The 27,556-nt window shown below is 42.4% G+C and overlaps 1 protein-coding gene and 1 long non-coding RNA gene across 4 annotated transcripts; one reads left to right on the forward strand and one right to left on the reverse strand.

Annotated features, from left to right (window-relative positions):
* Nucleotides 1-1,818: 1,818 nt before the first annotated feature.
* IPP (intracisternal A particle-promoted polypeptide) lies at nt 1,819-27,356 on the reverse strand. 3 transcript variants are annotated; one of them, XM_061632823.1, is made up of 10 exons: nt 27,261-27,356; nt 18,532-18,722; nt 17,422-17,764; nt 15,478-15,909; nt 14,420-14,575; nt 14,134-14,301; nt 9,561-9,698; nt 7,622-7,744; nt 6,138-6,358; nt 1,820-3,496 (listed from the first exon to the last, which is right to left on the reverse strand). In XM_061632823.1, exons 3-10 carry the CDS (start codon nt 17,708-17,710, stop codon nt 3,272-3,274), a joined length of 1,752 nt encoding a protein of 583 aa, XP_061488807.1. In that variant the 5' UTR covers nt 17,711-17,764; nt 18,532-18,722; nt 27,261-27,356; the 3' UTR covers nt 1,820-3,271. The 3 variants fall into 3 exon arrangements, with proteins under 3 accessions (XP_061488810.1, XP_061488807.1, XP_061488808.1); XM_061632826.1 differs by lacking the exons at nt 18,532-18,722; nt 27,261-27,356 and adding an exon at nt 18,329-18,494 and having other exon boundaries at nt 1,819-3,496; XM_061632824.1 differs by lacking the exon at nt 27,261-27,356 and having other exon boundaries at nt 18,532-18,730.
* LOC133387636 (uncharacterized) lies at nt 18,661-20,583 on the forward strand. The gene is made up of 3 exons (XR_009763526.1): nt 18,661-19,372; nt 19,478-19,557; nt 20,161-20,583. It is a non-coding gene; the product is annotated as an uncharacterized LOC133387636 (long non-coding RNA).
* Nucleotides 27,357-27,556: the final 200 nt, after the last annotated feature.

The following is a 27,556-nucleotide window of genomic DNA, read 5'->3' on the forward strand; positions in this document are numbered from 1 at the left end:
TTCCGCTCATCATCCCCAAACGGATGGTCAGACGGAACGCCTGAACGCTGTTTTGGAAAGATATTTACGTTGTTATGTGTCCTATCAACAGACTGACTGGGTGTCGTATTTGCACTTTGCAGAGTTTGCCTATAACAACGCTTTGCACTCCAGCACTGAGCAAACCCCGTTCTTCGCTAATTATGGATTTCATCCTAAAGCCTTCCCAAGCAGCTCAGAAGGGGTGCTGGTGCCGGCCGCAGAAGACTATCTGAAGGAGTTACAGGCCGTTCAACAGACATTGAAACAGCAGCTAAACGAAGCCAAGACGGAGTACAAGCGAGCTGCTGATCTGCACAGGAGGGAGGGCCCCCGCCTTCAACCAGGAGATCAAGTATGGCTGTCCACTCGTTTCCTTCAGATGCCGGGCAAATGTAGGAAATTACAGGACAAAAGGGTGGGGCCCTTTGAAATAGAGGCTCAAATTAATCCCGTGGCTTATCGACTAAAGCTACCAGACACGTTTAAAATACACCCTGTGTTTCATCAATCCTTGTTAACAAAAGCAGCCCCCCCCCAGCGAATTGCGGCCAGAGGAGCCTCCAGGGGCTCCGTTAATAGAATGAGCAAACTGAGTTTGAAGTGGAAGAAATTCTGGACTCCCGAATGAGGCATAACAAATTGCAGTATTTGATTCACTGGAAGGGCTATGGGCCGGCAGACAGATCTTGGGAAGCTGAAACTGATGTGCACGCTCCAGATTTGGTAAAACTTTTTCACCGAAGGTTTCCCCATCGCCCCAAGCCAGTCGGGAGGGGGGGGCACAGCATGGGAGAGGGGATGATGTCAGGGCGTCAGACGACCAGGTGCCAGGTTGGGGGTATGAGGATTCAGAAACGGAGGAGGAGGGGCCCAGTTCGTTAGAGCAGACTGGAGAAGGAGAGGAAATTCCAGAGATAGCGTTGCATAGCAACGGAGACCTTGAAGGTCTCACAGAACTGGAGTCTTCCCTCGAAGTTCCCACGCTGCCTCCTGAGCCAGAGAAAAGCGGCGAGAGATTGCAAGACAGTTTGAGGCTTGACCCCCCCCTCTCTCCCATACCAGAGTCGGAGACTTCAGAAGAGGAGGGGCCCGTGCTTCCCCCGTCGCCACGTACGCGAAGACAGTTGAAAAGACAGGAGAGGAAGGGGGGCAGGAGGGTGGTGACCGAGGGTCCGGTAAGGAGGAGCGAAAGGCTTCGCGCCCGTTTGCCCCCCTCTTAAGAGACAGGCGGGAAAGCGGTCCCTTGCTCTGTCAACTTTCTTCCACGTCGCAGGATCTATAACTCTGTGTTGCTTCATGAGAAGGCGCAGTCTATGTTTGGATATTACCTTAATAAAATCTGAATTGCTTTCAACCACAAGCCTGGTTCCTGAGTCCCATCCTGGGCCTGACACACACCTACCTGGGAGTAGGTCCCATCAGAGAGGGACTTATGAGTAACACTGATAGAATTAGATTGTACAGTATAATAAGCATATTTATCTTGAAGTAAATTAAGCTGAAATCAGTGGAATTTACTCATATGAGTGAACAGGGCAAACATCTATCTCAAAGTGTAATCACAATGACTTTGAAAATGTAATGAATGCAGTGGGACATTTCTGAGTAAAGTATCTTGCATCAAAAAACTATTATTCAAATGAACAAACTGAAGGGCTCAAGGCCACGCTATATGTACATGTAGCTGGATGTGTTTTCATTATTTTTTATTTAAGACATTCATATACTGCTTAATTATTTGCATTTCTGAGCAGTGTGTATGAATGTTCTGGTACTGAATATGCCCTTTGAACATTTATTTACTTTTTTGTAGTTTAATCAATAGTTTTATAACTGATGGTGTAAGCTATTCCTCTCTCACGTTGATCAATATTGAAAGTATCTTCATTCATTGTACTGGGTATTGGATCTCGGCTTGCTGTACTAACAAACAATCAATGCAAAACAGTTCTAGCATTTTTTAAGAACACACAAAAGTTCTTGTTTTAGGGTTATGTTTAATAGAATGCTTTTAAGAATACAAATGGAATTTGAATTGAAAAGATAAGGAGTGTAATCATGTCACTCTTAACCCAAACCTTGACAATACAGTTTTTTTTTAACTTTGTGTTTAAATTCTTAACTGGTATGATCACATAACTTATACTGGGTATGTTTAATACACTCAGCTTCCAAACATCAGATAATATTTTTTTTGTCTAGAGAACACATGTACCAACATACTTTAAGCCTTTCCATTATGCTGGACTTGCAATAGAGAAGATGTCTTTGATTAATGAATGAATACACATTCCAAAGAGTCTGCCTCCCTCTCATTTGTTCTGAATGTTCAACACAATAGTTCAAAGAGCAGCTTGTTTTGCCTACTTAAAAAAATGAACAATAACAATCTGCTGTGTACAAAATGACTTTCAAAGTCCTCTAAGATACTAAGCATACTTAATTTGAACTAAGTTTCAGATAAATCAACAGGCCTTACTTCCAAGTAAAAGTGATTAGAATGGGGCAAAAATTACATATAGAGCATTTTAAACAATTTGTGGAGTGTTACCATTGCCTTTAAAAGTATAGGGAAATTCTTAGATGGGGAATTCTCATATTCCAGATATGAGCCTTACATACCTATGCCATTTCTTTCTAGTGAGCATTTACCCATACAACCCACCTACCTGACTGTAAGGCAGCCATCTGTATTTTCCAGTGGCATGTTCAGTACTCATCTGTAAATAGAGATGCCTGCAGACAGATGTAATTGCATGGGCCAAGCTATAGAGAGGGAAAAGGCATTTTTGATATAACAGGTGCACAGGCGACCCACCATCTGATGATGGGTTGTCTTGCTACTGCTACTTCCCTCTTCCATCCAACTCATTTATAGTATGTGTGCATATATATAGATAAAATCAGTGCTATTACTTTTAACTGTTTGCTTCAACATGAAGTCATGTGGTTAGGTTAAATTCAACTTTCTCTGCTTCAAAGACAGCAAGTCCAACCACATTCTGATTGCATCCTGGGATATGACAAACAGCAGAGGGTTTCCCATGTGTCAAGGACAGCAGCCAGAATTAGCCATGAAGTCTGTACTCCACAGTGAAGCATAAGGGTTTCAAGCAGAGCCAGTGAACATTTTGGAAGTCTCTCTTAACTTCAGACAATCTTTCTTAAAGGTGCCCAATTTATCACCTTTTCCAGAACATGTAAAAATTCACTCCCCAATTTTAAGTGTTTTTTTTAAGTACTGTATTCGTCACAGAACTGCCACACCTCCCTCACAACGGCTGGTGATCATGTTAGCAATTTCAGTCCAAGTATCCATATGGGGATTATAAACCTCCACAGAATCCGAAGTTACTGGAGCAGCTGAATCATAGCTGGCAGTCCTTCCTCCTGTGGCGTAAAGGAGGCTGTTCACAGCTACAACGCATACTCCAGCTCTTGGCACCTTCATTGAAGCAACTTCTACCCATTTCTCCTGATGATTGAAACAAGTACAGTTTTTTAAAAAATGTTTTCTATGAAGTACAGCCCTCTCCAGGGAAGTGCTATAATTTAAATCTACAATAAGCAGATATAAAGAAGTTCTACAGGAAAGTCAGTGCAGCATTGATCACTCACCACATTCTTACTAGCGGAGTGGACTTTAACTCACATTATTACTACTATGAATTATTATTCTGGATTTCTTTCCCATTCTTCTTCCCAGAGGAGCCCAACTATAGAACCAAGGATTATTAAAATTATTCAGATTAATTAATCCAGAGTAAAAGGTTAATATGGAATAGAAAATAAATATTTATATAATGTTTGTATATCAAAGCTATTTAAATATTTATAAATAAATATTTTTAATGGATAATACTTAGTGAAGACTGGAGGGAAACTCAACCGAAGTTACTAGTCCATGTGCCCATGCATTGTCCTGCTCATTTATGACACATTGACCCCAGCCAGTCTGGAGCTCTAGCAGCAACCTAATATTCTCAGTCAGCTTTCTGTTCAGCAGAGATGGAGAACCTGTGACCTTACAGAAGATGGTGGACTCAAAGCTCCCATCAGTCTCAGCCAACATAGCCAATGGTCAGGAATGATGGGACTTGTAGTCAGCAGTAGCGGGACAGCCACAGATTCCCATCCTTTGCTATAATGTACACAGAAAGCACTTTGAATGCAGTTTATGACACTGGACTGGACGGGGGTGTGGAGAAAAAGAGGATGAAGACTGCTTCCCATGTTAGGGCTTTTAGTAACAAGATCACTCAATAACAACTATCACATTGGAGGGATCTCAGCAGCCTTTGTGCAGACCCTTTCTTATAATATGAAAAACAGCAATGACTTTCATAAGTATTCCTATAACTGAAAATTCTGAGTGAGACATAACCTTAAGAGTGAAAAAGGACCACTGATAAATAATACAATATAGAAAATGTATGTATTAGGTCACCATTGAGACAACTTTAAATTGTTTCAATCTGTAGTTGTCACATTTTTATCAGCTAAAATGTTTATTAATTCAAGAACAACTGTCAGGCTGTCATACAAGACAACAAAAGGACTGCAACCTCCCATTAGAGACTACTTGGTGCGGTGCCATGAGATTTTATAGTTACTGGTCTACTTCATCAGGTACATTACATGACTTGGGAAGTAGTAGGCTTAGGCTATAAATAGTCATTAACTACCTCCAGGAGCAGGTGAAAGTTTTTCTGCTGCGGGATGAGCTCTGCTACTCCTGCTTTATTTGCTCAACTGCTACGTGAACCTGGCGCTGACTCCAGGGTGGGCAGCCATCGAACTCACACATCAGACAAACTTTTGGCCAATTTTAACTCTCCCGCTCCGCTTAGCAAGATTATTCATTTATTTATTATTATTTATTTATTTATTAAATTTATATACCGCCCGACTAGCAATAGTTCTCTGGGCGGTGAACATAAAATAGCATAAAAATACAATGAATAACAAAATAATACTAAAATACAGTCAACAATCCAATACAATAAACATTTTTAAAAGTAAATCAGTGTAACTTAAAATGCTTCAGAGAATAGGAAGGTTTTGACCTGGCGCCGGAAGGAGAGCAGAGTCGGCACCAGGCGTACTTCCTCGGGGAGACTGTTCCATAGTTCGGGGGCCACCACTGAGAAGGCCCTAGATCTTGTCATCACCCTCCGGGCCTCCCTGTGAGTTGGAACCCGGAGGAGGGCCTTCGTAGCAGAACGTAGTGCACGGGCCGGTTCATATCGGAAGAGGCGTTCCGCAAGGTATCGTGGTCCCGCACCGTATAAGGCTTTATAGGTTAATACCAACACTTTGAATCTAGCCCGGAAACATATTGGCAACCAGTGCAAGCTGGCCAGAACAGGTGTTATATGCTCGGACCGCTTGGTCCTTGTCAGCAATCTGGCCGCCGCATTTTGCACTAGTTGTAGCTTCCGAACTGTCTTCAAAGGTAGCCCTACGTAAAGTGCATTACAGTAATCCAAATGTGAGGTTACCAGAGCATGTACCACTGATGTAAGGTCCTGCTTACTCAAATAGGGACGTAGCTGGGCTACCAACCGAAGTTGGTAAAACGTATTCCTAACCACCGAGGCTACTTGAGCCTCAAGTGAGAGGGAAGAGTCTAAAAAGACTCCCAGACTACGAACCCAAGCTGTTTTTCTGTACTCTTTGTTTAAAACCCAGTCAGAAGACTTAAAATACTGCTCTGGGCAAGAATACCTTCATGACTGCCATAAGGGCCAGCATTTTACACAGCTAGATGGGACGGTAGGAGGGAGTTGACTGCCACAACAGCCAATCAGTTCTCTGCCCAGTTGGCTTCCTCTGTGAATAGGGAAAACTGATTATTTCTGATCCTGCTTCAGTGTAGAAGTCTGTCCCAAAAGGACTAAGTACAGATCCTCAGAAAGTTCATTGCTCCAACTATGCACATCTGAACACAATCTTACACACACACACAAATGGCTTGAGCTACTTTGGAGGATAAATTAACACACTCTTGATAATAGTTACAAAGAAATGTACAGTTAACTAGACAAACTACCAAAAACCAGTATAATCAAAGACGAATAGACCTTGGAATCTGATTTGCGGGAACTCTAACCTACCTCTTCAAAAGAGTATTTCTCAACACTTGGAAGGGCATCTTCAGTCTCATTCCATCCTCCAATAGCATAGATACAGTCATTCAACGCAGCCACACCCAGATATGCCCTTCTGGTGCCCATTTCAGGGAGTGCAGACCAGCGCTTAGATATTGGGTCATAAACTTCGACAGAACACAGTTCTATTCCTTCATTACCAATGCCACCAACAACATAAATTAAACCTGTAAATGTAAGGAATTTGTATTATACTGATTCTACATGAACACTGTTGGTGATAAAGGGACTTCTATGAAACATGCACGACTGATTGCAATCCACAGCCCAGTTATTCACATAAATTCCAATGGCCTCCCTTACTAGGACTGTTCTTGAATAAATGGGTTATGGATTGCAGTCTAAAGTTGCTTTCTGAACAATCAGAGGTCTTTTGCACAATACACTACTTTTTAAAAACTGGTTTTGTATAGTCTGCATAATGCCCTTCAAGACAGCACGACTCTTGTGGAGATTTTTTTCTCCAAACACCTCAGCCTAATTCTATGTGTATATACTCAGAAATAAGTCTCCTTGGTTCAAATGGGACTTACTCCTAGATAAGTGTGTATATGCAGCCTCCCAAGTCTCTCTATCTGGCCTTCAGAATTCTCCACAGGACACTTCCCTTACTGGCCCTGCTCTACACCCTCCTCAAGTGCTTTTGCTTGGCTGGAATATGTCTTTGAACTGCAACAATGCTTCTTTACTTGCTTAGATGGAGGACAGAGATGTGTGTGTTAAAATCCCCAGCTTTTGCAAGACTGGTATGTAACTTACTGTACAAATAGAGTCACATCTGTTGTTCTGCCTACTTTTATTATTTATGTATTTATTAAATTTATATCCCACCCTTCCTCCCAGAAGGAGCCCAGGGTGGCAAACAAAACACTAAAACATCTTAAAAACAGACTTTAAAGCATATTAAAACAAAACATCTTTAAAACATTAAAACAAAACATCTTTAAAACGTATTAAAAAACATCTTTAAAAACATCTTAAAAAGCAATTCCAACAAAGATGCAGACTGGGATAAGGTCTTTACTTAAAAGGCTTGTTGAAACAGGAAGATCTTCAGTAGGTGCCGACAAGTTAACAGAGATGGTGCCTGTCTAATATTTAAGGGGAGGGAATTCCAAAGGGTAGGTGCCACAACTTTTGCCTCTGGCCCCACCCACCACTGGCATGTGGCCTCCAGAAGTGACCTCTGTATTGTCTATGAGGCAGTAAGGCCCTTGGCCTGAAAAAGGTTCCCACCGCTAGTGTACAGGATTTCAGACTAAGCACAGTATTTGGCCCCTGTGTAATATAATACTTACTCATATAGTGCATTCAGTGCCGTTGCAATTGTTGACTGGAATGTGGCTATGTAATCATAACAAGCATCTATTGAATACTGTCTGTGACAGTATTAACAAGCAACAATTATCCAAATATTCAAGCCCACTCACCTTGCATTTCACAGCACCCAAAATTGTACCGTGGCATAGCCATGCTGCCCACCACTTCCCAGCTATTCTCATCAGGATCAAAACGTTCAATTGAGGTACCAATCTCTGCTCCAACCCAGCCTCCTGAAAACAAGAATAAGTATGCAGGTAAGGAATACAAAATAGGAAACATCTCTGTCTCCTTGAAGCAGTGACATTGGGTTGAAAAGGCTGTCTAATGTAAGCAAGAGGATGAAACAACCTAGAACAGGGATGGTGAACCTCTGGCCCTTCAGAGGTTTTAGACTCCCAACTCCCATAATCTCTTACTATTGGCCATGGGGCTGATGGGAGTTGGAGTCCAACATCTGGAGGGCCACAGATTTGTCAATCCAGCTCTAGAATATTGATTCCAAAAGTGTAGTTGCATGAACTAAAGCAACTAAACTGGAGCCAGAATACTTCTGATGACTGTACTTCTTTTGTTTTGCCTGGTAAGTATTCCAGCATTACCATACTTTTGCACCTAAATAAACTAGATGCAGTACAACAATTAAAAGTCTTACACAGCAATCCAAACTCCCTATTCATTGGGCTAGAAGGGATTTGGATGGAGAAGAGGTACCCATCTGCCAGCTTCTGCTGGAGGGAAGCCCTGCCATTGGCAGGTGTCAGGCCCAGGATGCGACTCAGGAACCAGACCAGAGGTTGTAGTTAATTCGTGTTTTATTAGAGTAATGTCCAACAAAGACTGCGCTTTCTCATGAAGCAATACAGGGATACAGGTCCTGCGACATTGGGAGAAAGTTGACAGAGCAAGGGGCTGCTTCCTGCCTGTTCTTTAAGAAGGGGCTAAACGGGCGCGCAACCTTTCGCTCCTCCTTAACTCCCCATCAGGTACTGCCCGCCTTCCCCCCCTTCTCTCCTGTCTTTTCAACCGTCTGCGTGTGCGTGGTGAGGGGGGAGGCATCACCTCCTCCTCTTCTGAAGTGTCTGATTCCCCTATGGGTGATAAAGGAGGAGCTGAGGGTAAACCATCTCTCTGCCTTTCTGCTGTGATCAGCCCTCCCTCTTGCTCTGAGCTGCGGAGAAGGGAGGGCCTGGGAATGTCTGGGGGGGATTCTAAAACTTCAAGGCTCTCAGGCTCCCCGTTGCTAGGCGACCCTATCTCTGGCATGTCCTCTGTTTCGGCTTCGCTCCACAGAGGGTAAGTTCCTCCCTCCTCCCTCTGCCAGCCATTTGAATCCTCTTCTGACAACCCCCCAGGAGCCCAGCTCATCCTCCCGACACCAGGGAAGCTCTTCCAGCAAGAAGTGTCCCAATCTGTATACCAAACGGAAGATGACAGAAGCAACTGCTGGCACTATCCCTGTTGGTAATAGCCAGCAGAAACACCCAAAATGGGGCAGGGAAGGGGCTGAGAAGGCACAGGATCCAGTGGATCCTGAGCCAGCCCTGTTGCCATCACATGATGGCAATGGGCCCAATTTAGACTTCTTCGCTGGGCCAAGCATTTTACTTCCATTTTTTTCCTCCCTGTCCCACCTTCCATCTTGAGGCTTTTCCACATTCCCCAACTTCCGCCCTGACCCACATGAGCAATGGGGCTATGGGTGTGGCAATGGCTGCATTGCTCCATCAATCCCCAGTGCTGCCAACCATGGATTAGGATTGCAAACTAAATCCTCTACAGATGATCTGGCAACTGTAACCATGCAGGATTCAAGTTGGAAGCAAGGCAGTTCTCAGCTTAGTCATCAGCAAATATTTCTGGCTTAGGAATCTCCAAGAATTTAGGAAATATTCAGGTTTGGCTGCTACCAAAAAAAGATACTTTACTAAAAAAGCTACTAGTCAGTTACCATCATGCATGTTCTAGTATTATTCCTATTCTTGATGATACACAACACTGACTCCTAGCTTAAGAGGTTTATGGATTTTGCAGAGCGAAAGGACTTGCCAAAAGCATAGATGGTCCCATAACAAGCACACACTCCTAGTCCACAACGAGGATGGTTCATGGAAGCTACAGCTGCCCACTGTTTGGTAATGGGATCGTAACGTTCAGTACAGTCAAAAATCATGGAGTCTTTTTCACCTTAAAAAAGAGGCAAGAATATAGAGAAGTTTAGCATCTTTTGTATACTAACTCTTCAAGATATTGCTCAACCAATAGCAGAATAATAGCATCAATTCGAGTGTCTAATAAAGGTTACAAGTTACAATGCTTTGTTTCTAAAGCCAAAGGCCCTCTCCATGCCACAATGCACCATCTTTAAATGGGTTCTCGGTGTTTCTTCACTAATGACAACAATGAGACAGTCAATTAAGCAGAATTGTATGCTGTAATCAGAACTGGTATTATCTCTAAAATGCAAGTTCTTCAGCATAAAAAAATAAATCATGCCATTTTCTATATGTAATATGCAATAATTGTATTTGTGCAAAATTCAAAGTATTTTTGTCCTTTTATTAAATTCTATGTAATAATTAAATCTAATTTACAAAAATAAATTTCTTCATGTCTGGTATCTCCAAAGTCCATACTCCAATCATTCACAAACATTATCACCTCTCAGCAAACTTTGCCTTGTAAAAAATTCTGTTTCTCTTGTAAACCAGATCTGGCAATTTCTGCTAGTTAGGCCCAAAGTATTCTGGCCACTATCAACAAGATTGTGAGTATAGATTTTTGTTCTACAGAAACATTTTCCTCCCCCAATTCAATACGATCAACATTAGAGAGGGTCAATTCAAAATAATGAAAGGAGTGAGGGTTAAATGGCCAAAGGAAAGAAAGAATGTAGCAGGCACAGTAATAGCAGGATGATGACTAACAGGAGTGATGCCAACTCCAGCCCAAATCATTTCTGCCAAGATGAGGAACAGAAACTTGCTTTTTATTTATAAATTAATAAAAAGATACACGGAAGTTAAATAATTTGGAAGTCAACTTCTGCAATTCCTGAGCCCCAGCAGTTATTTCCAATAGTGTATGTGGCCTGCCTCTTTTATTTAAGTTGTCTAGAGCAATTTGCTCTCCTAGCATCTTTCTGCATGCACCTGTTCTCTGTTTGTGCCATGCTGTGGCCTGGAATGACTTTGGGGAGGACTGCTAGGTGGACAGATCAGGCTTTGGGCAAGGAGTTGGACTAGGTGATTTTTGGTGCTTTCCAACTTTGATCCTATGGGCCATACGTTCAGTTTGGTGCAGTTACAGCGCTTCAGATACAAACAGCCCTGGAATTAAAAGGAACCTGATCAAAAGCCACAAACCAGAGTAATTGGTTTCTTCTTGTTACTGGTATGGTACACATATTTTAAGTAACATTTAGAAAACAAACAAATCAAGGTGATCTCAGAGAGCCATATATTTCTGAATTTTACAAGAAATAAATCCCAACACTTGCAAATCTTTCAGTTGCAGCTCAAACATTATAGCTAACATTAGATCAATGAACAGAATTCTGATAATAGCTCTTGTCTGGGAAATCTTACTGTCTGATGACAATGATACAAGAGGAAGTAGCCAATGGGTCCTTTCACTGAATATCTTACCAACACAGCAGATCATGATGAAAGGCTTCAACAGTTAACAGAATTTGCAAAACATTTCTATATCACACAACAGAAGTCTGTGGAGAACAACTAAATAGTTTTCACTTCTGGCAGGAAGTTTACCACATCCTTAGCAAGTGTAACTAAGATAAGGCACAGCTCCACTTTTGGATGCAACACTCCTAAGAGGGCCTGGTATCCCAAATGATAAATAAAAATGCTTTGCATGCAGAAGGTTCTTGGTTCAAATCTCTGACACCTCCAGTTGAAATGATGAGGTAGCAGATGATGTAAAGACTTCTCTCTGCCTGAACCTCCGGGGAATCACTGCCAGTCAGAGTACACAATAATAGGCTAGTTGGACAAATAGACCTGGTATAAGGCAGCTTCCTATATTTCCTAAAACCCACAAAAAGCCGCTGTTACTGAATGACCAGCAATCAGAATCGTAGTAATAGTTTGGCTGGAGAGCAGAAAAGATCATTTGAAGCATCAACATTTATCTGATCAAGCACAAAGTTCCTGTAAGTTTCATAGCTGTATATATACATACAGCAATAGTCATGTTCACATGCAATGCATAACCATGGTTTAGCACTATGTGGATGAGCCTGAAGGATCTGAGCTCATACACTCTGACCCCTGCCATGCAGCCAGGGTGAGGATGTCTGCTGAGACAAGTTAAACTTGTATAGAATCCTGCCTTACTGTTAACATTTGAACCAGGGATCCTGCTTTAAAACAAACTTAAGATTCATAACATGCCAATTTAAAAGCATAGATTATGGAGCTGGCTGATCAGAGTTTGTTTTAAACCAGGATCTAAACTCCCCCAACATCCTCTTCCCAGCCACATGGGAGAAGCATGCAAGCCCAATGCTTTGCTCAAGCTCATTCACATAGCACTAAACCACAGTGCATGTGTGCGCAAGCGTGAATGAGAAGTGATCATACAAAAAAATTATGCTTCAGGAAGATGAAAGCTAAAGTGATCAAATTTTTTTTTCCTTTTTCTTCCTTCCACAGCCCTGAAAAGGTATAGGGAGCCACACAGCCATCCTCCAGAAAAGTGAAATTTTTAGGGGTAAAGGAATACTGAGTCACTGAGAAAGCTACACGAGGCCCAGTCCTTGATTATCTTACCTGAATAATCCTATGGATCTGTGGGTGTGGCTACACATCTACGAATGTCTGCAATTAATTTACACATATCCACTTGCAAGAGAATGTGTTTGTGCCTATTATTTATTTATTTATTTTGTTGCATTTATATACCGCCCATAGCAAGTAGCTCTCAGGGCGGTAAACAGAATAGGATAAAATACATACATCATAATAATAAAATCACAAAACATATAAGACACAATGAAAACAAAATACAATTAAACAAAATATAAGATGATAAAAGGATTAGTATTACAAGATTAAAAAGATAAAAAGATTAAAATGATTAAAATGCCTGGGAGCATAAGAAGGTCTTTACCTGGCGCCAGAAAGATAATAATGTAGGCGCCAGGCGTACCTCTTCGGGGAGGCTATTCCACAACTCGGGGGCCACCACAGAAAAGGCCCTAGATCTAGTAACCACCCTCCGGGCTTCACGATGGGTTGGTACCCGGAGGAGGGCCTTAGATGCTGAACGAAGTGAGCAGGTAGGTTCATAGCGGGAGAGGCGTTCCACCAGGTATTGCGGTCCCACGCCATGTAAGGCTTTATAGGTCATAACCAGCACCTTGAATCTCGCCCGGAAGCAAATAGGTAGCCAGTGCAGGCGAGCCAGAACAGGAGTTATGTGCGAAGACCGACTGGTCCTCGTCAATAGTCTAGCTGCCGCATTCTGCACTAGCTGAAGCTTCTGAACTGTCTTCAAGGGCAGCCCTATGTAGAGTGCATTACAGTAATCCAATCTCGAAGTTACCAGAGCATGAACAACTGAGGCGAGGTCGTCGCCATCCAGATAGGGGCATAGTTGGGCTACCAAACGGAGATGGTAAAACGCGTTCCGTGCCACCGAGGCCACTTGAGCCTCAAGAGACAAGGAAGGGTCAAAAAGGACCCCCAAACTACGGACCTGTTCTTTCAGGGGGAGTGTAACCCCATCCAGAACAGGATGCACATTCACCATCTGAGCGGGGAAGGCGTTCACCAACAGTGTCTCAGTCTTGTCTGGATTGAGTCTTAGTTTATTAGCTCTCATCCAGTCCATTATCGCGGTCAGGCAACGGTTCAGCACATCAACAGACTCACCTGAAGAAGATGAAAAGGAGAAATAGAATTGCGTGTCATCAGCATACTGATGACAACGCACTCCAAAACTCCTGATGACCGCACCCAGAGGCTTCATGTAGATGTTAAAAAGCATGGGGGACAAAACCGACCCCTGAGGGACTCCACAATGGAGAGTCCAGGGTGTCGAGTAATGTTCCCCAAGCACTACTTTCTGGCGACGATCTGCAAAGTAGGAGCGGAACCACTGCCAAGCAGTACTCCCAACTCCCAACTCCGCGAGTCTCCCCAGAAGGATACCATGGTCGATGGTATCAAACGCCGCTGAGAGATCAAGGAGAATCAACAAAGTCACACTCCCCCTGTCCCTCTCCCGACAAAGGTCATCATACAGGGCGACCAAGGCTGTTTCAGTGCCGAAACCGGGCCTAAAACTGGATTGAAACGGATCCAGATAATCGGTTTCATCCAAGAGCACCTGGAGCTGGTTAGCAAGGACTGGGGGAGTCTGGGGAAGAGGCCTGTACCAGGGTCCCTTTGCCCCAGGAATCCTAAATGGCAAGCCCCACATGTTCTGTCTGCCAAACTCTGAACATCACTGTACCTTTTGTATACTGTGGCTTTGGAAAGCTGCATGTCAGTCTCTAGATGAGCTCCTTCATTTAAGTATATAATAAAAGACCGATAAGTAAGCACTAATGAATGGCGTATTCCTGCCCCTCCCCACCCCCAAGATTCTTCACCCTTACCTCCAATAGCATAGATCATTCCGCCGACGACTGCTATTCCCAGCCCGCTGCGAGCCTGGTGTAAGGAAGACACAGTAGTCCAGTACTGGCTGAAAGTGTCAAAACGCTCCACACAACTGAGAGCTCTGCTGTCACTCCAACGCCCACCTTGTAAGCGAGTATATCCACCTTTTCAAGAAGCAGAGACAGGAACAATTAGCAGCTCCACAGGCTCTAATGCAGCATTTCTCCAGCAGTTCAGGTTTTGAAAAGACATGAAATGCTAACAAGGAGCCTGGATCCCTACCGACTGCATAAAGGTACTTCCTGGCTTTCCTCCGGGGACGTGCCTTCGCTGCCTGCAGGAAACTGCTAATCTTGCTCTCTTTCGGAGATTTACACACTTCACAGTATTCTTTTAAAAGGGTTTGAAGGGCCACTCGAAGACTGAAATCAGGAATACCTTGAGAAGACAAAAAGATCGGACAATCAGCGATAGCCAGTCTACAAATAAATTAGGTGGCTGTGTAGTTTTGAGTAGTTACACTGTTGTGGATTTGCAGCTTGCCCCCAACCAAAGAGCTCAGAATAGGTCACAGTTGATTTTTTAAAACACTCAATAAACTCATATACAAAAATACATCACTTTCTTCCCACTTCATTAACTCAACCATTAAAAGCCAACATACAGTGAAATGCCTTGTTGCCCTTCTAGAAAATACCCACGCTCAGTTTTTGTTGAATCTACAGGGCAGTAAGAAGTTCCCCAGACTCCTAATGCCATCTCAAAGCATCTGAATTAATGGCTCTTATTTACAGCCTTTATGAATATAAACAGGGCCAAATCTGAAAAAACTAGAGTAATGTATGTTGAACCAAAGTCAGGATCCTCACCCTTTCCTACGAAAGCCATGCTTTCTCACCTATCAGTATTCATGCATGAAGTTAGGCATGCACTCAGGCCAAACCACTGAGCTGAAGTCTTTTGCCTTACCCCTCATCTTGACCAGACTGACAGTATTTTGTCTTTTTCTCCAGATGGGAACATATCCGGTGCTTCCCTGCCTATGCAAGATGACATGCCACCATGTTGTGCATCATGTTGCAGGCTATTTTTAATGGCACTAGTCTCTGTTGGAAACCTCCAAAGCAAGTTTCAGCATTACACAGGCTCCAGTGTGGCAATATTATAGTGATTCCAGGCTTAAGAGCTAGTGGGAGGCAGTTCTGTTAGGGTACCTCTGTTTATAGCTGTTAAACCTTCACAAAATCTGTCTGCAGAGCCCACACTAGGTCACTAAGTGATGTGATTTTTTTAAAAAAAACAAACAAAGCAAAGACACACACTACTCTATATTCAGTTACCTTCTATGTATTTTAAAAGCCTTTGTGAGGGTAGCAGTGGAAATCGAACTGTATCCAGTATTTCTACCACATATTTCTTCCTTCTCCCCAGGTCCTTCAGAATCCACTGCATTGCAGCTGTGAAAACCTGGTACTCATCTTCTATGCTCAGTTCCTCACTTCGCAAGATCTTAATAAGCTGATCTTTTGTCAGGGCCAGGAATTCCTCTCCATTATGGATGTCCAGGAAGTGGGCATGGATGTAATTCTCTGTGAATTCCAGCAGATCATGACAGGCAATTTGCTCAGAGAACTGGAAGAGTCCAATGCAATTTGAAGGATCAATCTGCCCCTTTAGAAATTCGCAGCAAAGGTCCACCACTTCCGTGAGTTGGAACATGTCTGCTGCCACAATCAGCTCCTGCACATTACTCTTGCCGATGCTGACTATGCCTGAATGCACAATGGAGACTAGTTTCAGACAGTATGAAATCTTGCCAACACAATAGCATATGGCTTGCCCATAAAAACTGTGACTGTCCTTTGAAGGGCTTTGATGCACGTTACTAATATCTTGCCACATTACTAATATCTTAGTGTGTGTGTTGTGTGTGTGTGTGTGTTCAACAGCAATCAAAGTAATGAACCCGTCAGGAAATGGTACAGCACAGGCACCCTTTTTTCACATCTACTAGACCAAATAGGATAGATGGGGGGGGTCCCCCACACAAAACCAATGGTAAAACAGCCAATGCTATGCTAATACAATTAACTAGGTCTGTACATATATTCCAGAGTTGCAGATGAAGTGTTAAATTTGTGTCTCAATTATACAATTTGAAATTGCAGAGAGCAGCTCATAAGAATTGATGCTCCTCCTTGCTCCTCCCCAAACCCTGCATACAGAAAGTTAGAATATAGAGTTGGAAGGGGCCTATAAGGCCATCGAGTCTAACCCCCTGCTCAATGCAGGAATCCAAATTAAAGCATACCCAACAAGGGGTATGCCAGCTGCCTCTTGAATGTTTAGCTGCCTCTTGAAAGCTTAAAATATCAGGGAGAGGGTTAGATTACAATTCCCTTTAATGCACACGGAATTGTTTTTGTATGGAGCAGTATTCAGTCAGTGAGCCCCCCTCACTGAGAAAGAAGACATAAACAGGATTTCACCCCAGCTCCATCTATGTTTACTTGGAAGAGAATTCCATTGATTTCAGTGGGGACTTTCAGATACGTGTGCTTCAGATTGCATTATTAACACCACTTGATACTGTGTTCACATACAGCAGGATTTCCCAAAGTGGTTGATACTGACTCCCTGGGATTGATGGGACTGTGCAGTGAGTGAATAAAGATGTAGGGATCAAGAGGGGGATGAAAAGGGCCTGGGGTGGAAAAGAAGTTTATGAGGTATAGTGCAAAAAATTTAATTAGGAACGATAAGCCTCAGAAATAAAGGGCATGGGCATGTACAGAGTACACATCCCTTGTCAATGAGGAACCTCTGTATTCAGTAAGATTCCACAATACAACAGTATAATCAGACCATGCCGATTTATTGCTCAACAGCTATATACAGGTGCAGTGGTTCATTTTTAAATGCTGATTATATATTGATATTTCTTGATTGTCTTTCATTTGTATTCCTAATCATTTGGGTTGGGGTTGATGACAAAGCTAATCAAGGAGTTAAGTAATTCAGAAATTTGGGAAACCATGACATAGAGAAAAATAGCGATAATACACAAAATGGAAGGAAGCAACAGTTTTCATTCTGGTGGTGCATAACTGTAATTTGTTTACCAGTGAAGATCCTCTAACATAATGGGGGGATGTCTGTGAAATAGTGGCAAGGTATAAAACAGCATGAAATGAACCAAAACATTTGATTCACAAACTCCAGATTAGTAAGGCATTGCCACAAAGCATAACAAGGTCTCAAAAATGTTTTAGAAATTGGTCTACCTGTGTAAATGAAGTCCAAGAGGATCTGAAAGATGTTAGCATTGACACCCAGGATCTGCACAACATCCTTTGAAGACTCTTTCATCCCTCCTGCAAAGAGAGCTGCAAAATAAGGGCTGCTTGCAGCCAAGACAAGCCGATGAACTTTAAATCCTTCTTCATCGACCTGGAGCTGCACATCACAGAAGTGCTGCCCACATCTCATCTTGTTGATCTGGGCCAGTATAAGATGAGCATGCCTGTCTGCCAAGAAGGGGAATTCGGTGTTGGGACAAGCCACACAAGCCATGACAAATTCACAGAGAAAGAGAGTGAATGATGCCCATCATCCCCTGATGATGATCTAGGAAAGACAAGAAACCCTTTGAAAATGACAGATCATGTGGAGTTAGTGCTGAACATAATTTGAGCTACAATAACATCCCCCCTTTAATAAATGAAGTGTGACATTCAATGCTAATTCATATCACCATCACCTTCTCCACAGTTCATTGCTTTTTAAATTGTGAAATCAAACCTGGGACCAACACTACTGTACCGAACTCTGAATTAATGGTATCTGGAAGTGTCCTTAGGATTTTATTCAACAAAGTCCTACTCAGAACAGACCCACGGAAATTAATGAACTTAAGTTAGTTATGTCTATTAACTTCAATAGGTCTACTCTGAATAAGTGGAATAAAACCCTAAGGACAGTACAACGCTCATTCATACCACCAACATGATAATCGAAACTGGCACTGGCAGCGGAAGAGGCAGTTAAGGTGGCATTACTGAGAACCTGACTCTCTCAAAGATTCCGCGGGTCAAGTCTCAAATCTAATCCCCCTACGCCAGGATATGGAGGCTCTCAGTAAGAATACACAACAGTGATGGAATAACACTTTGCACACACTCAAAAACATACTTCTATTTTTATGTTTTAGTTCTAAGTAAGCTCATCAATACTCAGGTTTAAAATAGGGGAAGGCAGACGTAGTGGGAAGACCTAATGGTTCTATTGTACATAACACTTAATATTAACAGAGGGTCAGCCGGAGATGGACCGTGACCTATTAAAACACGGAATCAACTCGCGAATTCATTTGCGCGGAAGGGGTGGTAGACTACCTTCTTTCTTTTTTTATTCAGCCATTCTGGATGCCCCCTGCATTCCCATCAACCTTTGCGTCCTTCGCTTTCCGGCGGCAGAGAAAGAGAGTAAGAAGCGTCCATTCTATTCGCTTTTGGACTGGAGATAACAGTGCGCATGTCGCGGGGGGGATGTGCGCTTGCGCGTTAAAGGATGTGACGGCCTTTGCCTGTAGAAGAGGGAAAAAGAGAAGAAAGAATGTGTGAGAGTGGTCGTGATTGTGTGTACACGAGAGAATGATGCATGTTTATGAGAAGTTAGATTTCAACACACTTGAAGGCAATGTGAACTCAGGAGGGAGCAAACCCATGTTGGCCGCCGCCCATGCTTCAGTCACAGAGGAAGCTATATGACGGCTGACGGTGAAGCGGTCTCTTCCCTGGCTGGAACTAGGAGAGCTGACAGCTGTCAAACCAGGAGTAGCATTTTGATTATGGTGCTGAGGGTAGAGGGGTTGGGTTCCTCCCCCGGTGCAAGACTAGGATATCCCATAATAGGTCTTCACCGAGTTCTGTCCCTGCTCTGATGCAGCGAGGGACCTGGGACCTTCCAGATGTTGTTACACTACAACTGCTATCAACCCCACCTAGCATATCCAGTCAATATCTGGAGGTCACCAGGTTCTCCCCTGCCTTTTGGTCACCCTCTGGGGTTCATTGTCAATCTCTTTTTGAGATAACTTCTGTTTTATATTCTTGCCTGAATTGGAATACAATCCTTAGTGGTTATGTTTACAGAGGCTTATATCATGTTGCTTTACAGAAGAATTGCAAAGTTATTTTCATAAATGATATCTGCAGCAGCAACATAGTTTATATGGTAAGCCTGATTTTTAATTTTTAGTATATTTTTAGTATGAATTGGTACATTTTTAGGTTAATAAAAAGCATTTTCATATATCTTTGTTTTATATATATTTTTAAGCATTGTAACCTGAATCCACGCACAAAGAGAAGCTCTCCAAATAGGTGCCACTGATGAAGACTTGAATCAAGTCGAAACGGGTTTGGCATATTTTTGCATATTTGGCATAGTATTTGAGATTTGTTGTGCATTTTACCTTTGCATTTTATATTTCTGTATTTGTACACCTCTGCATTTTATTGCCGTGTTGCCGTTGGGAGTGTATGTATATTTTGTCTATAGAGCTAACAATTCATATCACACCCTGTGCAGCAAAGTGCATGTGCATTTGAAATTGGGCATTATTGTGTATTCTGTCAGCTATTAGCTGAGTCATAAGCACACAAAGATTTGGTGCCTGCTACAATCTATCTGCACCTTTGTCAACTACAGTTTTTGGCACATGGCTGTAATTCAGAGCCAGAGTTATAACAACTGTAGCAACAGTTAATTTGTGCTACAACTTGGGGTTTGTTTGTTTTGCCTCAGTTTAAGTATTTCTACACTAGAGAAAATAGTTGTGCAGTTAAGGGTAACATATCAGACATCTGGGTTGGGATGGGGATTCATCATCATCCAAAGTACCACCCCCCTTTAAGCTTCCCAGTCCTACTATTATGCAGAATCAGGCATAACGATTTAGGGTGTCGTTATTACTCTGTTTTTACTCCCAGAGCGTTACATGTGGACTTTTCTGCTTCCAGTGCCAAAGTAACTTAACCTGCCTTGGGTACTGTGCACCTTGACTTTGTGGAGGAGAAGCACACCATTTGCTGTTCCACCTCTTATCTGGCAATAGAAATGTCTTCGGCTGGCCCTGACTTTAATCATGATACATCAGACTTTCTACCAAGTCATCTTGCCAATAAATGTTTGTTCAAGTCCTGCTTGTGGGCTTCTTCACTGTCCAACCTCTCTTCTATCTCCCTGTCTCCTCTTCTTCCTCCTCTTCTTTCTCTTTCCTTTCTTCCTCTCCTCTTTCCCACCCCCTTTCTTTATTGATGTCATTATATTTATTTATTTTCAAATTGTATTGAAATTGTCTTTTTTCAATGTTGGACATCATGTCCCCTTATTTCATGGATTTGAAAACCTTTACAATAAACAATTTGTTTATTTAAAAAGAAGTCCTGCTTGTGGGCTTCCTGTAGGCATCTGGTTTGTCCACTGTGAGAACAGGATACTGGATTAGATGGGCCAGCAGGCTTTTCTTATGTTCTTATAAATTATTATATAATGTACCTTATTTAGAATCGGGGATTTTCAGGAAAAAGGCTGCTCTCGCAAGCCTTACAATGGAGAAGGTAAAGTTCCATTAGTGTTATGGTCTCAAGTTTGTACTTGAGATAACATTGCATCACCGTCTCAATATCAGATTTCTGCCCCAACCAACAAACCCAAACATTATTATATAAGTGCATTGGGTTGTATCCACTGTTAGTTCTACTCAGAGCAGGACTGCTGCAATTAATGGACATGACTAACTTGGGTCCCTTAATTTCAGTGGGTCTACTTTGAATAGAACTTTGTTGGATACAGCCCTCTGTTATATATCAAAATACTACTTTGATTAAAATTTATTTTTTCATATAGGAAGTGGACCTTGAGGCACCTACCCTTTGGAATTCCCTCCCTTAAATATTAGACGAACACCATCTCTGTTTTTTGGTGCCTATTGAAGACCTTCCTCTTTCAACAAGCCTTTTAAGTAGAGACCTTATCACAATTTGCACCTGTTTTGGAACTGCTTTTTAAGATGTTTTAAAATATTTTAAAAATATATGTTTTTAAGATGTTTTATTTTTAGAATATTTTAAAGATGTTTTGATTTTGAGATGTTTTAAGATGTTTTTAGTGTTTTGTTCTTTGTTTCCTGCCCTAGGCTCCTTCTGGAAGCAAGGGAGGAATAGAAGTTTAATAAATAATAAGATGTCACCACAAAAGTTCGCATCCCTTATCCTGGACATATTATCAGGAAGTGCTGTTTAATACAAATATAAGGAACCATGGTCTTCTAGATGTTGCTGTACTACAGCTCACATAATCCCTGACCATTGGCTATGTTTGTTGGGGCTGATGGAAGGTAGCGTCCCATATTATCTAGAGGTCCACAGGTTCCTCATTCCTAGTTTAAAGCAAAGAGTTTAACCAGTTTTGAAATGCACAAGATCGTGCTCCTTTGAAGTGCACTTGAATAAATTGATGTAGAGTCCAATTGTAATTGTTTGAACCTTGATTTTCATTAGAAGGATTTGATAACCTAGTGCCACATTTATAGTGCCTGAGGTTTCGTAATGGAGACTGCAAATTATCCCAGTGGAAAGAAATCCTTATAATTTCTCCAAGTAATATGATAGGAGGTGGATCTTCCAGCAGAGGGCACAACTGCAACACATTTTAAACTATGACGTGGGAGACCAGGGTTCAAATCCCCACATAGCCATGAAGCTCACTGGGTGACCTTGGGCCAGTCACTGCCTCTCAGCCTCATGAAAACCCTATTCATAGGGTCGCCATAAGTCAGAATCAACTTGAAGGCAGTACATTTACATTTTTTAAATATCTGCATCCTAGAGTATGGAAGAAATTGGCTGAAGAACTCTCGGAACCACTGTCTATTATTTTTGTGAAATTGTGGAGGATGGGTGAAGCGCTGGATAACTGGAGGAGGGCTAATGTTGTCTCTTATCTTCAAAAAGATATGCTTTTCAAAGATATGCTGTTCAACATCTACATGAAACCATTGGGTGCGGTCATCTGGAGTTTTGGAGTGTGTTGCCATCAGTGTGCTGATGACACGCAGCTCTATTTCTCCTTTTCATCTTCTTCAAGTGAGGCTGTCAATGTGCTGAACCAGTGCCTGGCTGCAACAATGGACTGGATGAGGGCTAATAAACTGAGGCTCAATTCAGACAAGACTGAGATGCTGCTAGTGGGTGGTTCTTCTGACCGGATGGTGGATGTTCAACCTGTCCTGGATGGGGTCGCACTCCCCCTGAAGGAGCTTGGGGGTCCTCCTAGAACCATCTCTATCACTTGAGGCTCAGTTAGCCTTGGTGGTACGGAGTGCCTTCTACCAACTTCAGTTGGTGGCCCAGCTACACTCCATCTGTACAGGTATAAACTGGCTTCAGTTGTCCATGCTCTGGTAACCTCCAAGCTAGATTACTGCAATGCGCTGTACATGGGGCTGAAGATGGTTCGGAAGCTGCAGCCTGTGCAAAATGCAGCGGCTAGATCGGTAACAGGGACCAGACGGTTCGAACATATAAAACTGATTCTGGCCCACTTGCATTGGCTGCCTGTATATTTCCGAGCTCAATTCAAGGTGCTGGTTTTAACCTATAAAGCGTTACATAGCTTAGGACCACAATACCTGATGGAATGCCTCTCCCGACATGAACCCACCTGTACACTATGCTCAGCATCCAAGGCCCTCCTCTGGGTGCCTACTCCAAGGGAAGCTGGGAGTCTGGCAACAAGGGAGAGGGCCTTCTCAGTGGTGCCCCCCAAATTATGGAATGATCTTGCTGACGAGGTGCTCCTGTCGCCAACATTGTTATCTTTTCGGCACAAGGTCAAGACTTTCCTCTTCTCCCAGGCATTTTAGCATGTCTTTTTAAATTGTTTTTAAATTGTTTTTTGTGTTTTAAAATTTGTATATTTGTTTTTAATGTTTTTAATTTCTGTAAACCGCCCAGAGAGCTTCGGCTATGGGGCGGTATATAAATGAATGAATGAATGAATGGTGGAACCTGGAAACTACAGACTAGTCAGCCTGACACCAATCTCTGGGAAAATTCTGGAGCAGATTATAAAGCAGTCAGTCTGTAAGCACCTTGAAAACAATGCAGTGATTCCTAGAAGCCAACATGGATTTGTCAAGAACAAATCCTGCCAGGCTAATCTTATCTCATTTTTTTGATTGGGTAACTTCCCAGGCAGACTGTGGGAATGCTGTGGACATAATCTATCTCAACTTCAGCAAAGCTTTTGACAAAGTGCCCCATGATATTCTGATTAGCAAGGTAGCTAAGGGCTTATCCACATGGGAGCATTACTTCGTACTAAAGATGCTGTTTTTATATCCGTTTTTTGTTTGCACCATCCACAGTAAGGGCTCAATGCCAGCTGCAAACATGGTGCTTTCTGTTCACACTGAGGGGAAGGATCAATCACACAGTTTCCTAATGACCACACCCTCTAATTTAACATTTCCACTCCCTCTGGTTACTTGGCAACCAAGCATGCTCAGTTTGTTTTACCAGTTAATTTCATTTTTTTAAAAAAGCAACCCGGAAATGCGATTAGTTGCATCTTCACTGGTACAATACAGCTGAAATACAAATCTTTGTTTGAGCAGTGTTACGCTTTTGCGCACAAGTTAGGGAGAAAAGAAAAATAAGGCACCGTTTGCAGCAACATAAAAAGGGCCAGCAGAATGGTGAAGAGCAGCCAGAGGTTGCTTGTTAGCCTACAGGAAATAAAATGAACAAAGGGAGAAGGAGGGAGTGGGTGTGGAGAGAAGAATGATTGGCACACCCATCTCAAAACATTGCAGCACTAGAGAAATGGAGTGAAGAGGTATTTTTCTTTCCCTTTTTATATTATCAGAGGACTGGGTTAGTACGGATTTATAGGGGGGAAACTCCATGATAGCTTGTTTGCCAGTAATATAATGTGAACCATGCAAATTAAAAGGGGATATGAGTAGCACCAAACACACACTAAACCACTGTGTAGGTGAGCCCTAAATGTGCGCTGGATGGAGCAACTTTCAGGTGGATCCACAGTGGGCTACAGAATCATACTCATAATGCTTATCAATGGTGCCTTCTCAAACTGGAGGGAAGAAACGAGTGGGGTACTGCAGGGCTCAGTGCTGGGCCTAGTACTCTTCAACATTTTTATTATGACTTGGATGAGAAGATGCAAGGAATGCTTATCAGATTTGTGGATGACACAAAATTGGGAGGAATAGCTAATACTCTGGAAGACAAAAACAAAATTCAAAGTGATCTTCATAGGCTGGAACACTGGGCTGAAAACAACAATTAAATTTAACAGGGATAAGTGCAGAGTTCTGCACCTAGGAAAAAGAAACTGTATGCACAGTTATAAGATGGGGAATACTTGGCTCAGCAATACTATATATGAGAAGGATCTTGGAATTGTTGTTGATCACAAGCTGAATATGCTGTCTTAGGATAAATTTAAATGGTGACTTTACCTGGCTGTGTGGTGGTCCAGTGTAGGTGGAATAAAATAATTTAAATGGTGCTCAATGGGGAGCACTTGGTTAAGGTGTTGAACTATGACCTGGGAGACCAGGGTTCGAATCCCCACACAGCCATGAAGCTCACTGGGTGACCTTGGGCCAGACACTGCCTCTCAGCCTCAGAGGAAGGCAATGGTAAACCACCTCGGAATACCGCTTACCATGAAAACCCAATAAATAGGGTCACCATAAGTCAGGATCAGCTTGAAGGCAGTCCATCAGGGGTATTCCCGGGAGCTGGCTTTTCCTTTTCCAGGCCCCGTATGTGGCTCCCAACTATGCAGGCATTAATCTGGCCTGGTAACTGCCGAACAGGGAGTGAATGCCGCGGAGCTTCCCACCAGCCCGTCGTGCGCCGCCCCCCCATGATTTGGATTGCTCTGTATTTTGCCACACTAACTCCATCACGTGCTCAATGGTAAGGTAGCCACTGTCTAAGAGGGTTTCACACTTAGGGAGTTTGTGGCTGGGTTTTCATATACAAAACTTGAAGAGAGGTATACAGGCAGCGTTAAAATGTGGAGAGTGTCTCTTTTGCAGTGTTTAAGGACAGTTTTAATTTCTGTCCACAAACTTTTTTCCATAACTTTATTTAGTGGGGTTGCCAGGAAACAGATAAAATTGGTTTGGAAACCAAATGGCCTATGAATTGTTTGTTAGCCATCTTTGAGTTGAGTATTAAAAGCAGAAAGAATGGTTAGCTTTTCTAACTTCTGCAGCAATGTGACATAAGCTGCATCTACCAAAATTATATATTTTACATCAGGAGTAGGACCCTGTGGCCCTCCAGATGTTGGAGTCCAATCCCATCATCCCTGATCTTTGCAGGTTGGACATCTGGAGGGCCACAGATTCTCTATCCCTGGTATTGAGGATCTGTGGATTGGGGCATTACTGGCAGGAAAAGTACACTGAAAAGGATATGTCTAACCTAACTCTAAAACAACACATAGGGATGTAATTATACAACAGAATAGCAGAGGGAAAGCAGGCTCCACATGCAGCTTTTCTAACATCAATAGAAATATGATATGAAAAATGGTACTTGCCAAAATTCCCACCTACACAATTATTAAGAGAACAAGATCCCTACCCTCTGTTATATCTGGTCATACTTTCCACTAGGACAGAGGCTGTTAGGAGCAGCTCCTAATACACGTCATTATGTGCCTAAATTGAAGTATTCTTCATGGTTTTTGACATCTGAAATGTATAGCTGATATTCGTGTTTTGTTTAAACTTTAGGCGTGGATACAATCCATTGAGGCACCTTGTTTCTATGAGTAAACATTCTGAATGCTGCTTGTCAGATCTCAATGTTGTATTATGGTAGTTACAATACATCTCATTTTCACCTTGGGAGCAATCATCTTCTTGAGAAGGAAAATGGTTTAACAAGAAAATTAACTCTAGAGTCTGTGTGATTAATTCATCACAGCTGTGTGAGTGAGAGGAGGACCAAAAGCTTATTTTGCCACATATTCAGTGTGTTTCCACTCCAAAGGCAGAGCCAGGGGTAATCCAGGGACACATCAGGGCTCAGGAGTGAAGGGGGTGTGGGCTCACACTGCAACAGCTGCAGAGGAGTTATAGAAGTGAAAGAGGAAACCTTTGTACACATACAATCCTGGAGACAGATTGTGTGGTAATTTGTGGCAATTACACTTGTGGTAATTGTTTGGTTAATATAAAAAAGCAGAGAATCCATATTGATCCATTCAAAAATTTTCAAAATCCACAGTTGAGCAATACCTTTACTGAGATCAGCCTACATGTCTCAAAATAGTCAGAAATTTTTTGAGTCCTCCAGAACTCTTCTGACAGTGTTTTAATCACAGAAAGAAAAATAATCCTCCTATTGGCCTGAGGGCCAATTATTTCATGGCCATCATGTCCAAGCTGCTGGACCCAATTCAGCTCCACATAGCTGTACAGTTAAATGGTGGCTGTAATGTGCAAGATGGCTTTCTACCCCAGGGACTGCCATTGCATAGAATGCACAGCTGTTCCCAGGAATATGCAACATCCTTGACTACAAACACTCCTATCACAGGGAGTGCACCACAAATTCAATCATGTGTACTCTATTGGCTAGTGGCAAGATTATTGCCAGCACCTGACATTCTTGGGCAGCTGCTGGGGCTGTAGTGCCCTGGCAGGGTCCACTGCTGACATTTGCACTGGACCATCAGGCGGCCAGGTCAAGCCACCATTTAAATTTCCCCCAGTACAGCTGAGAGGTTGTCTATTTCTACAAAATAGAAACAAACAAAAAATAAGTCAATGAAGCAGTATAAAAAGCCAGCATAAAATAAAAAGCCAGCAAAGCATCAATTAAAAACAATATTGTGGCTGAGAGGTTGTCTGTACCAACAATTAGGAAATGTGAAATGAACACACCACTACAACTTGTAATGCAAATAGAAATAAAGATTTCAATATTATCTGTTCAATCAATCATCTCATCTAAAGAGAGTAGTGTTTGATCATGTAAGAAGTGTCTTTCGTACACTGATTTTCACATACCAGATCAGGAAGAGGGGAAACACAGCCTTCTATGATAAAGGTTAGAACTTGATGAAAACTTGAGTGCTGGAACCTCTTTCTATAAAAAATAAAATGAAAAATGCAATGAATTCTAAAGACCTGGTAAGCTGTGCTAGTATTAGACAGGGAGCTCTTCCATTCCTTTTCGTCTTAAGCGGGGGAAAGGTCATACCCTCACTGCACTGAATGTATATATATGTATATTTGTACATGTGTGTGGATTCATGTCACTTTATTCCATCCTCTGTGATGGCAGGCAGACCCTCCCACTGCAT

The sequence above is a fragment of the Rhineura floridana genome, chromosome 6 (genome assembly GCF_030035675.1).
Source record: "Rhineura floridana isolate rRhiFlo1 chromosome 6, rRhiFlo1.hap2, whole genome shotgun sequence".
Taxonomy (NCBI): Eukaryota; Metazoa; Chordata; class Lepidosauria; order Squamata; family Rhineuridae; genus Rhineura; species Rhineura floridana.

Coding starts and splice junctions, on each gene's coding strand:
- IPP (XM_061632826.1), bottom strand. CDS start 17,710: ATGGCTTGTGTGGCTTGTCCCAACACCGAATTCCCCTTCTTGGCAGAC. Junction 9,699..14,133: donor AATGATCTATGCTATTGGAG/GTAAGGGTGAAG, acceptor CTCTTTTTTAAG/GTGAAAAAGACTCCATGATT. Junction 7,745..9,560: donor TGGGACCATCTATGCTTTTG/GCAAGTCCTTTC, acceptor TCTTGTTTTCAG/GAGGCTGGGTTGGAGCAGAG.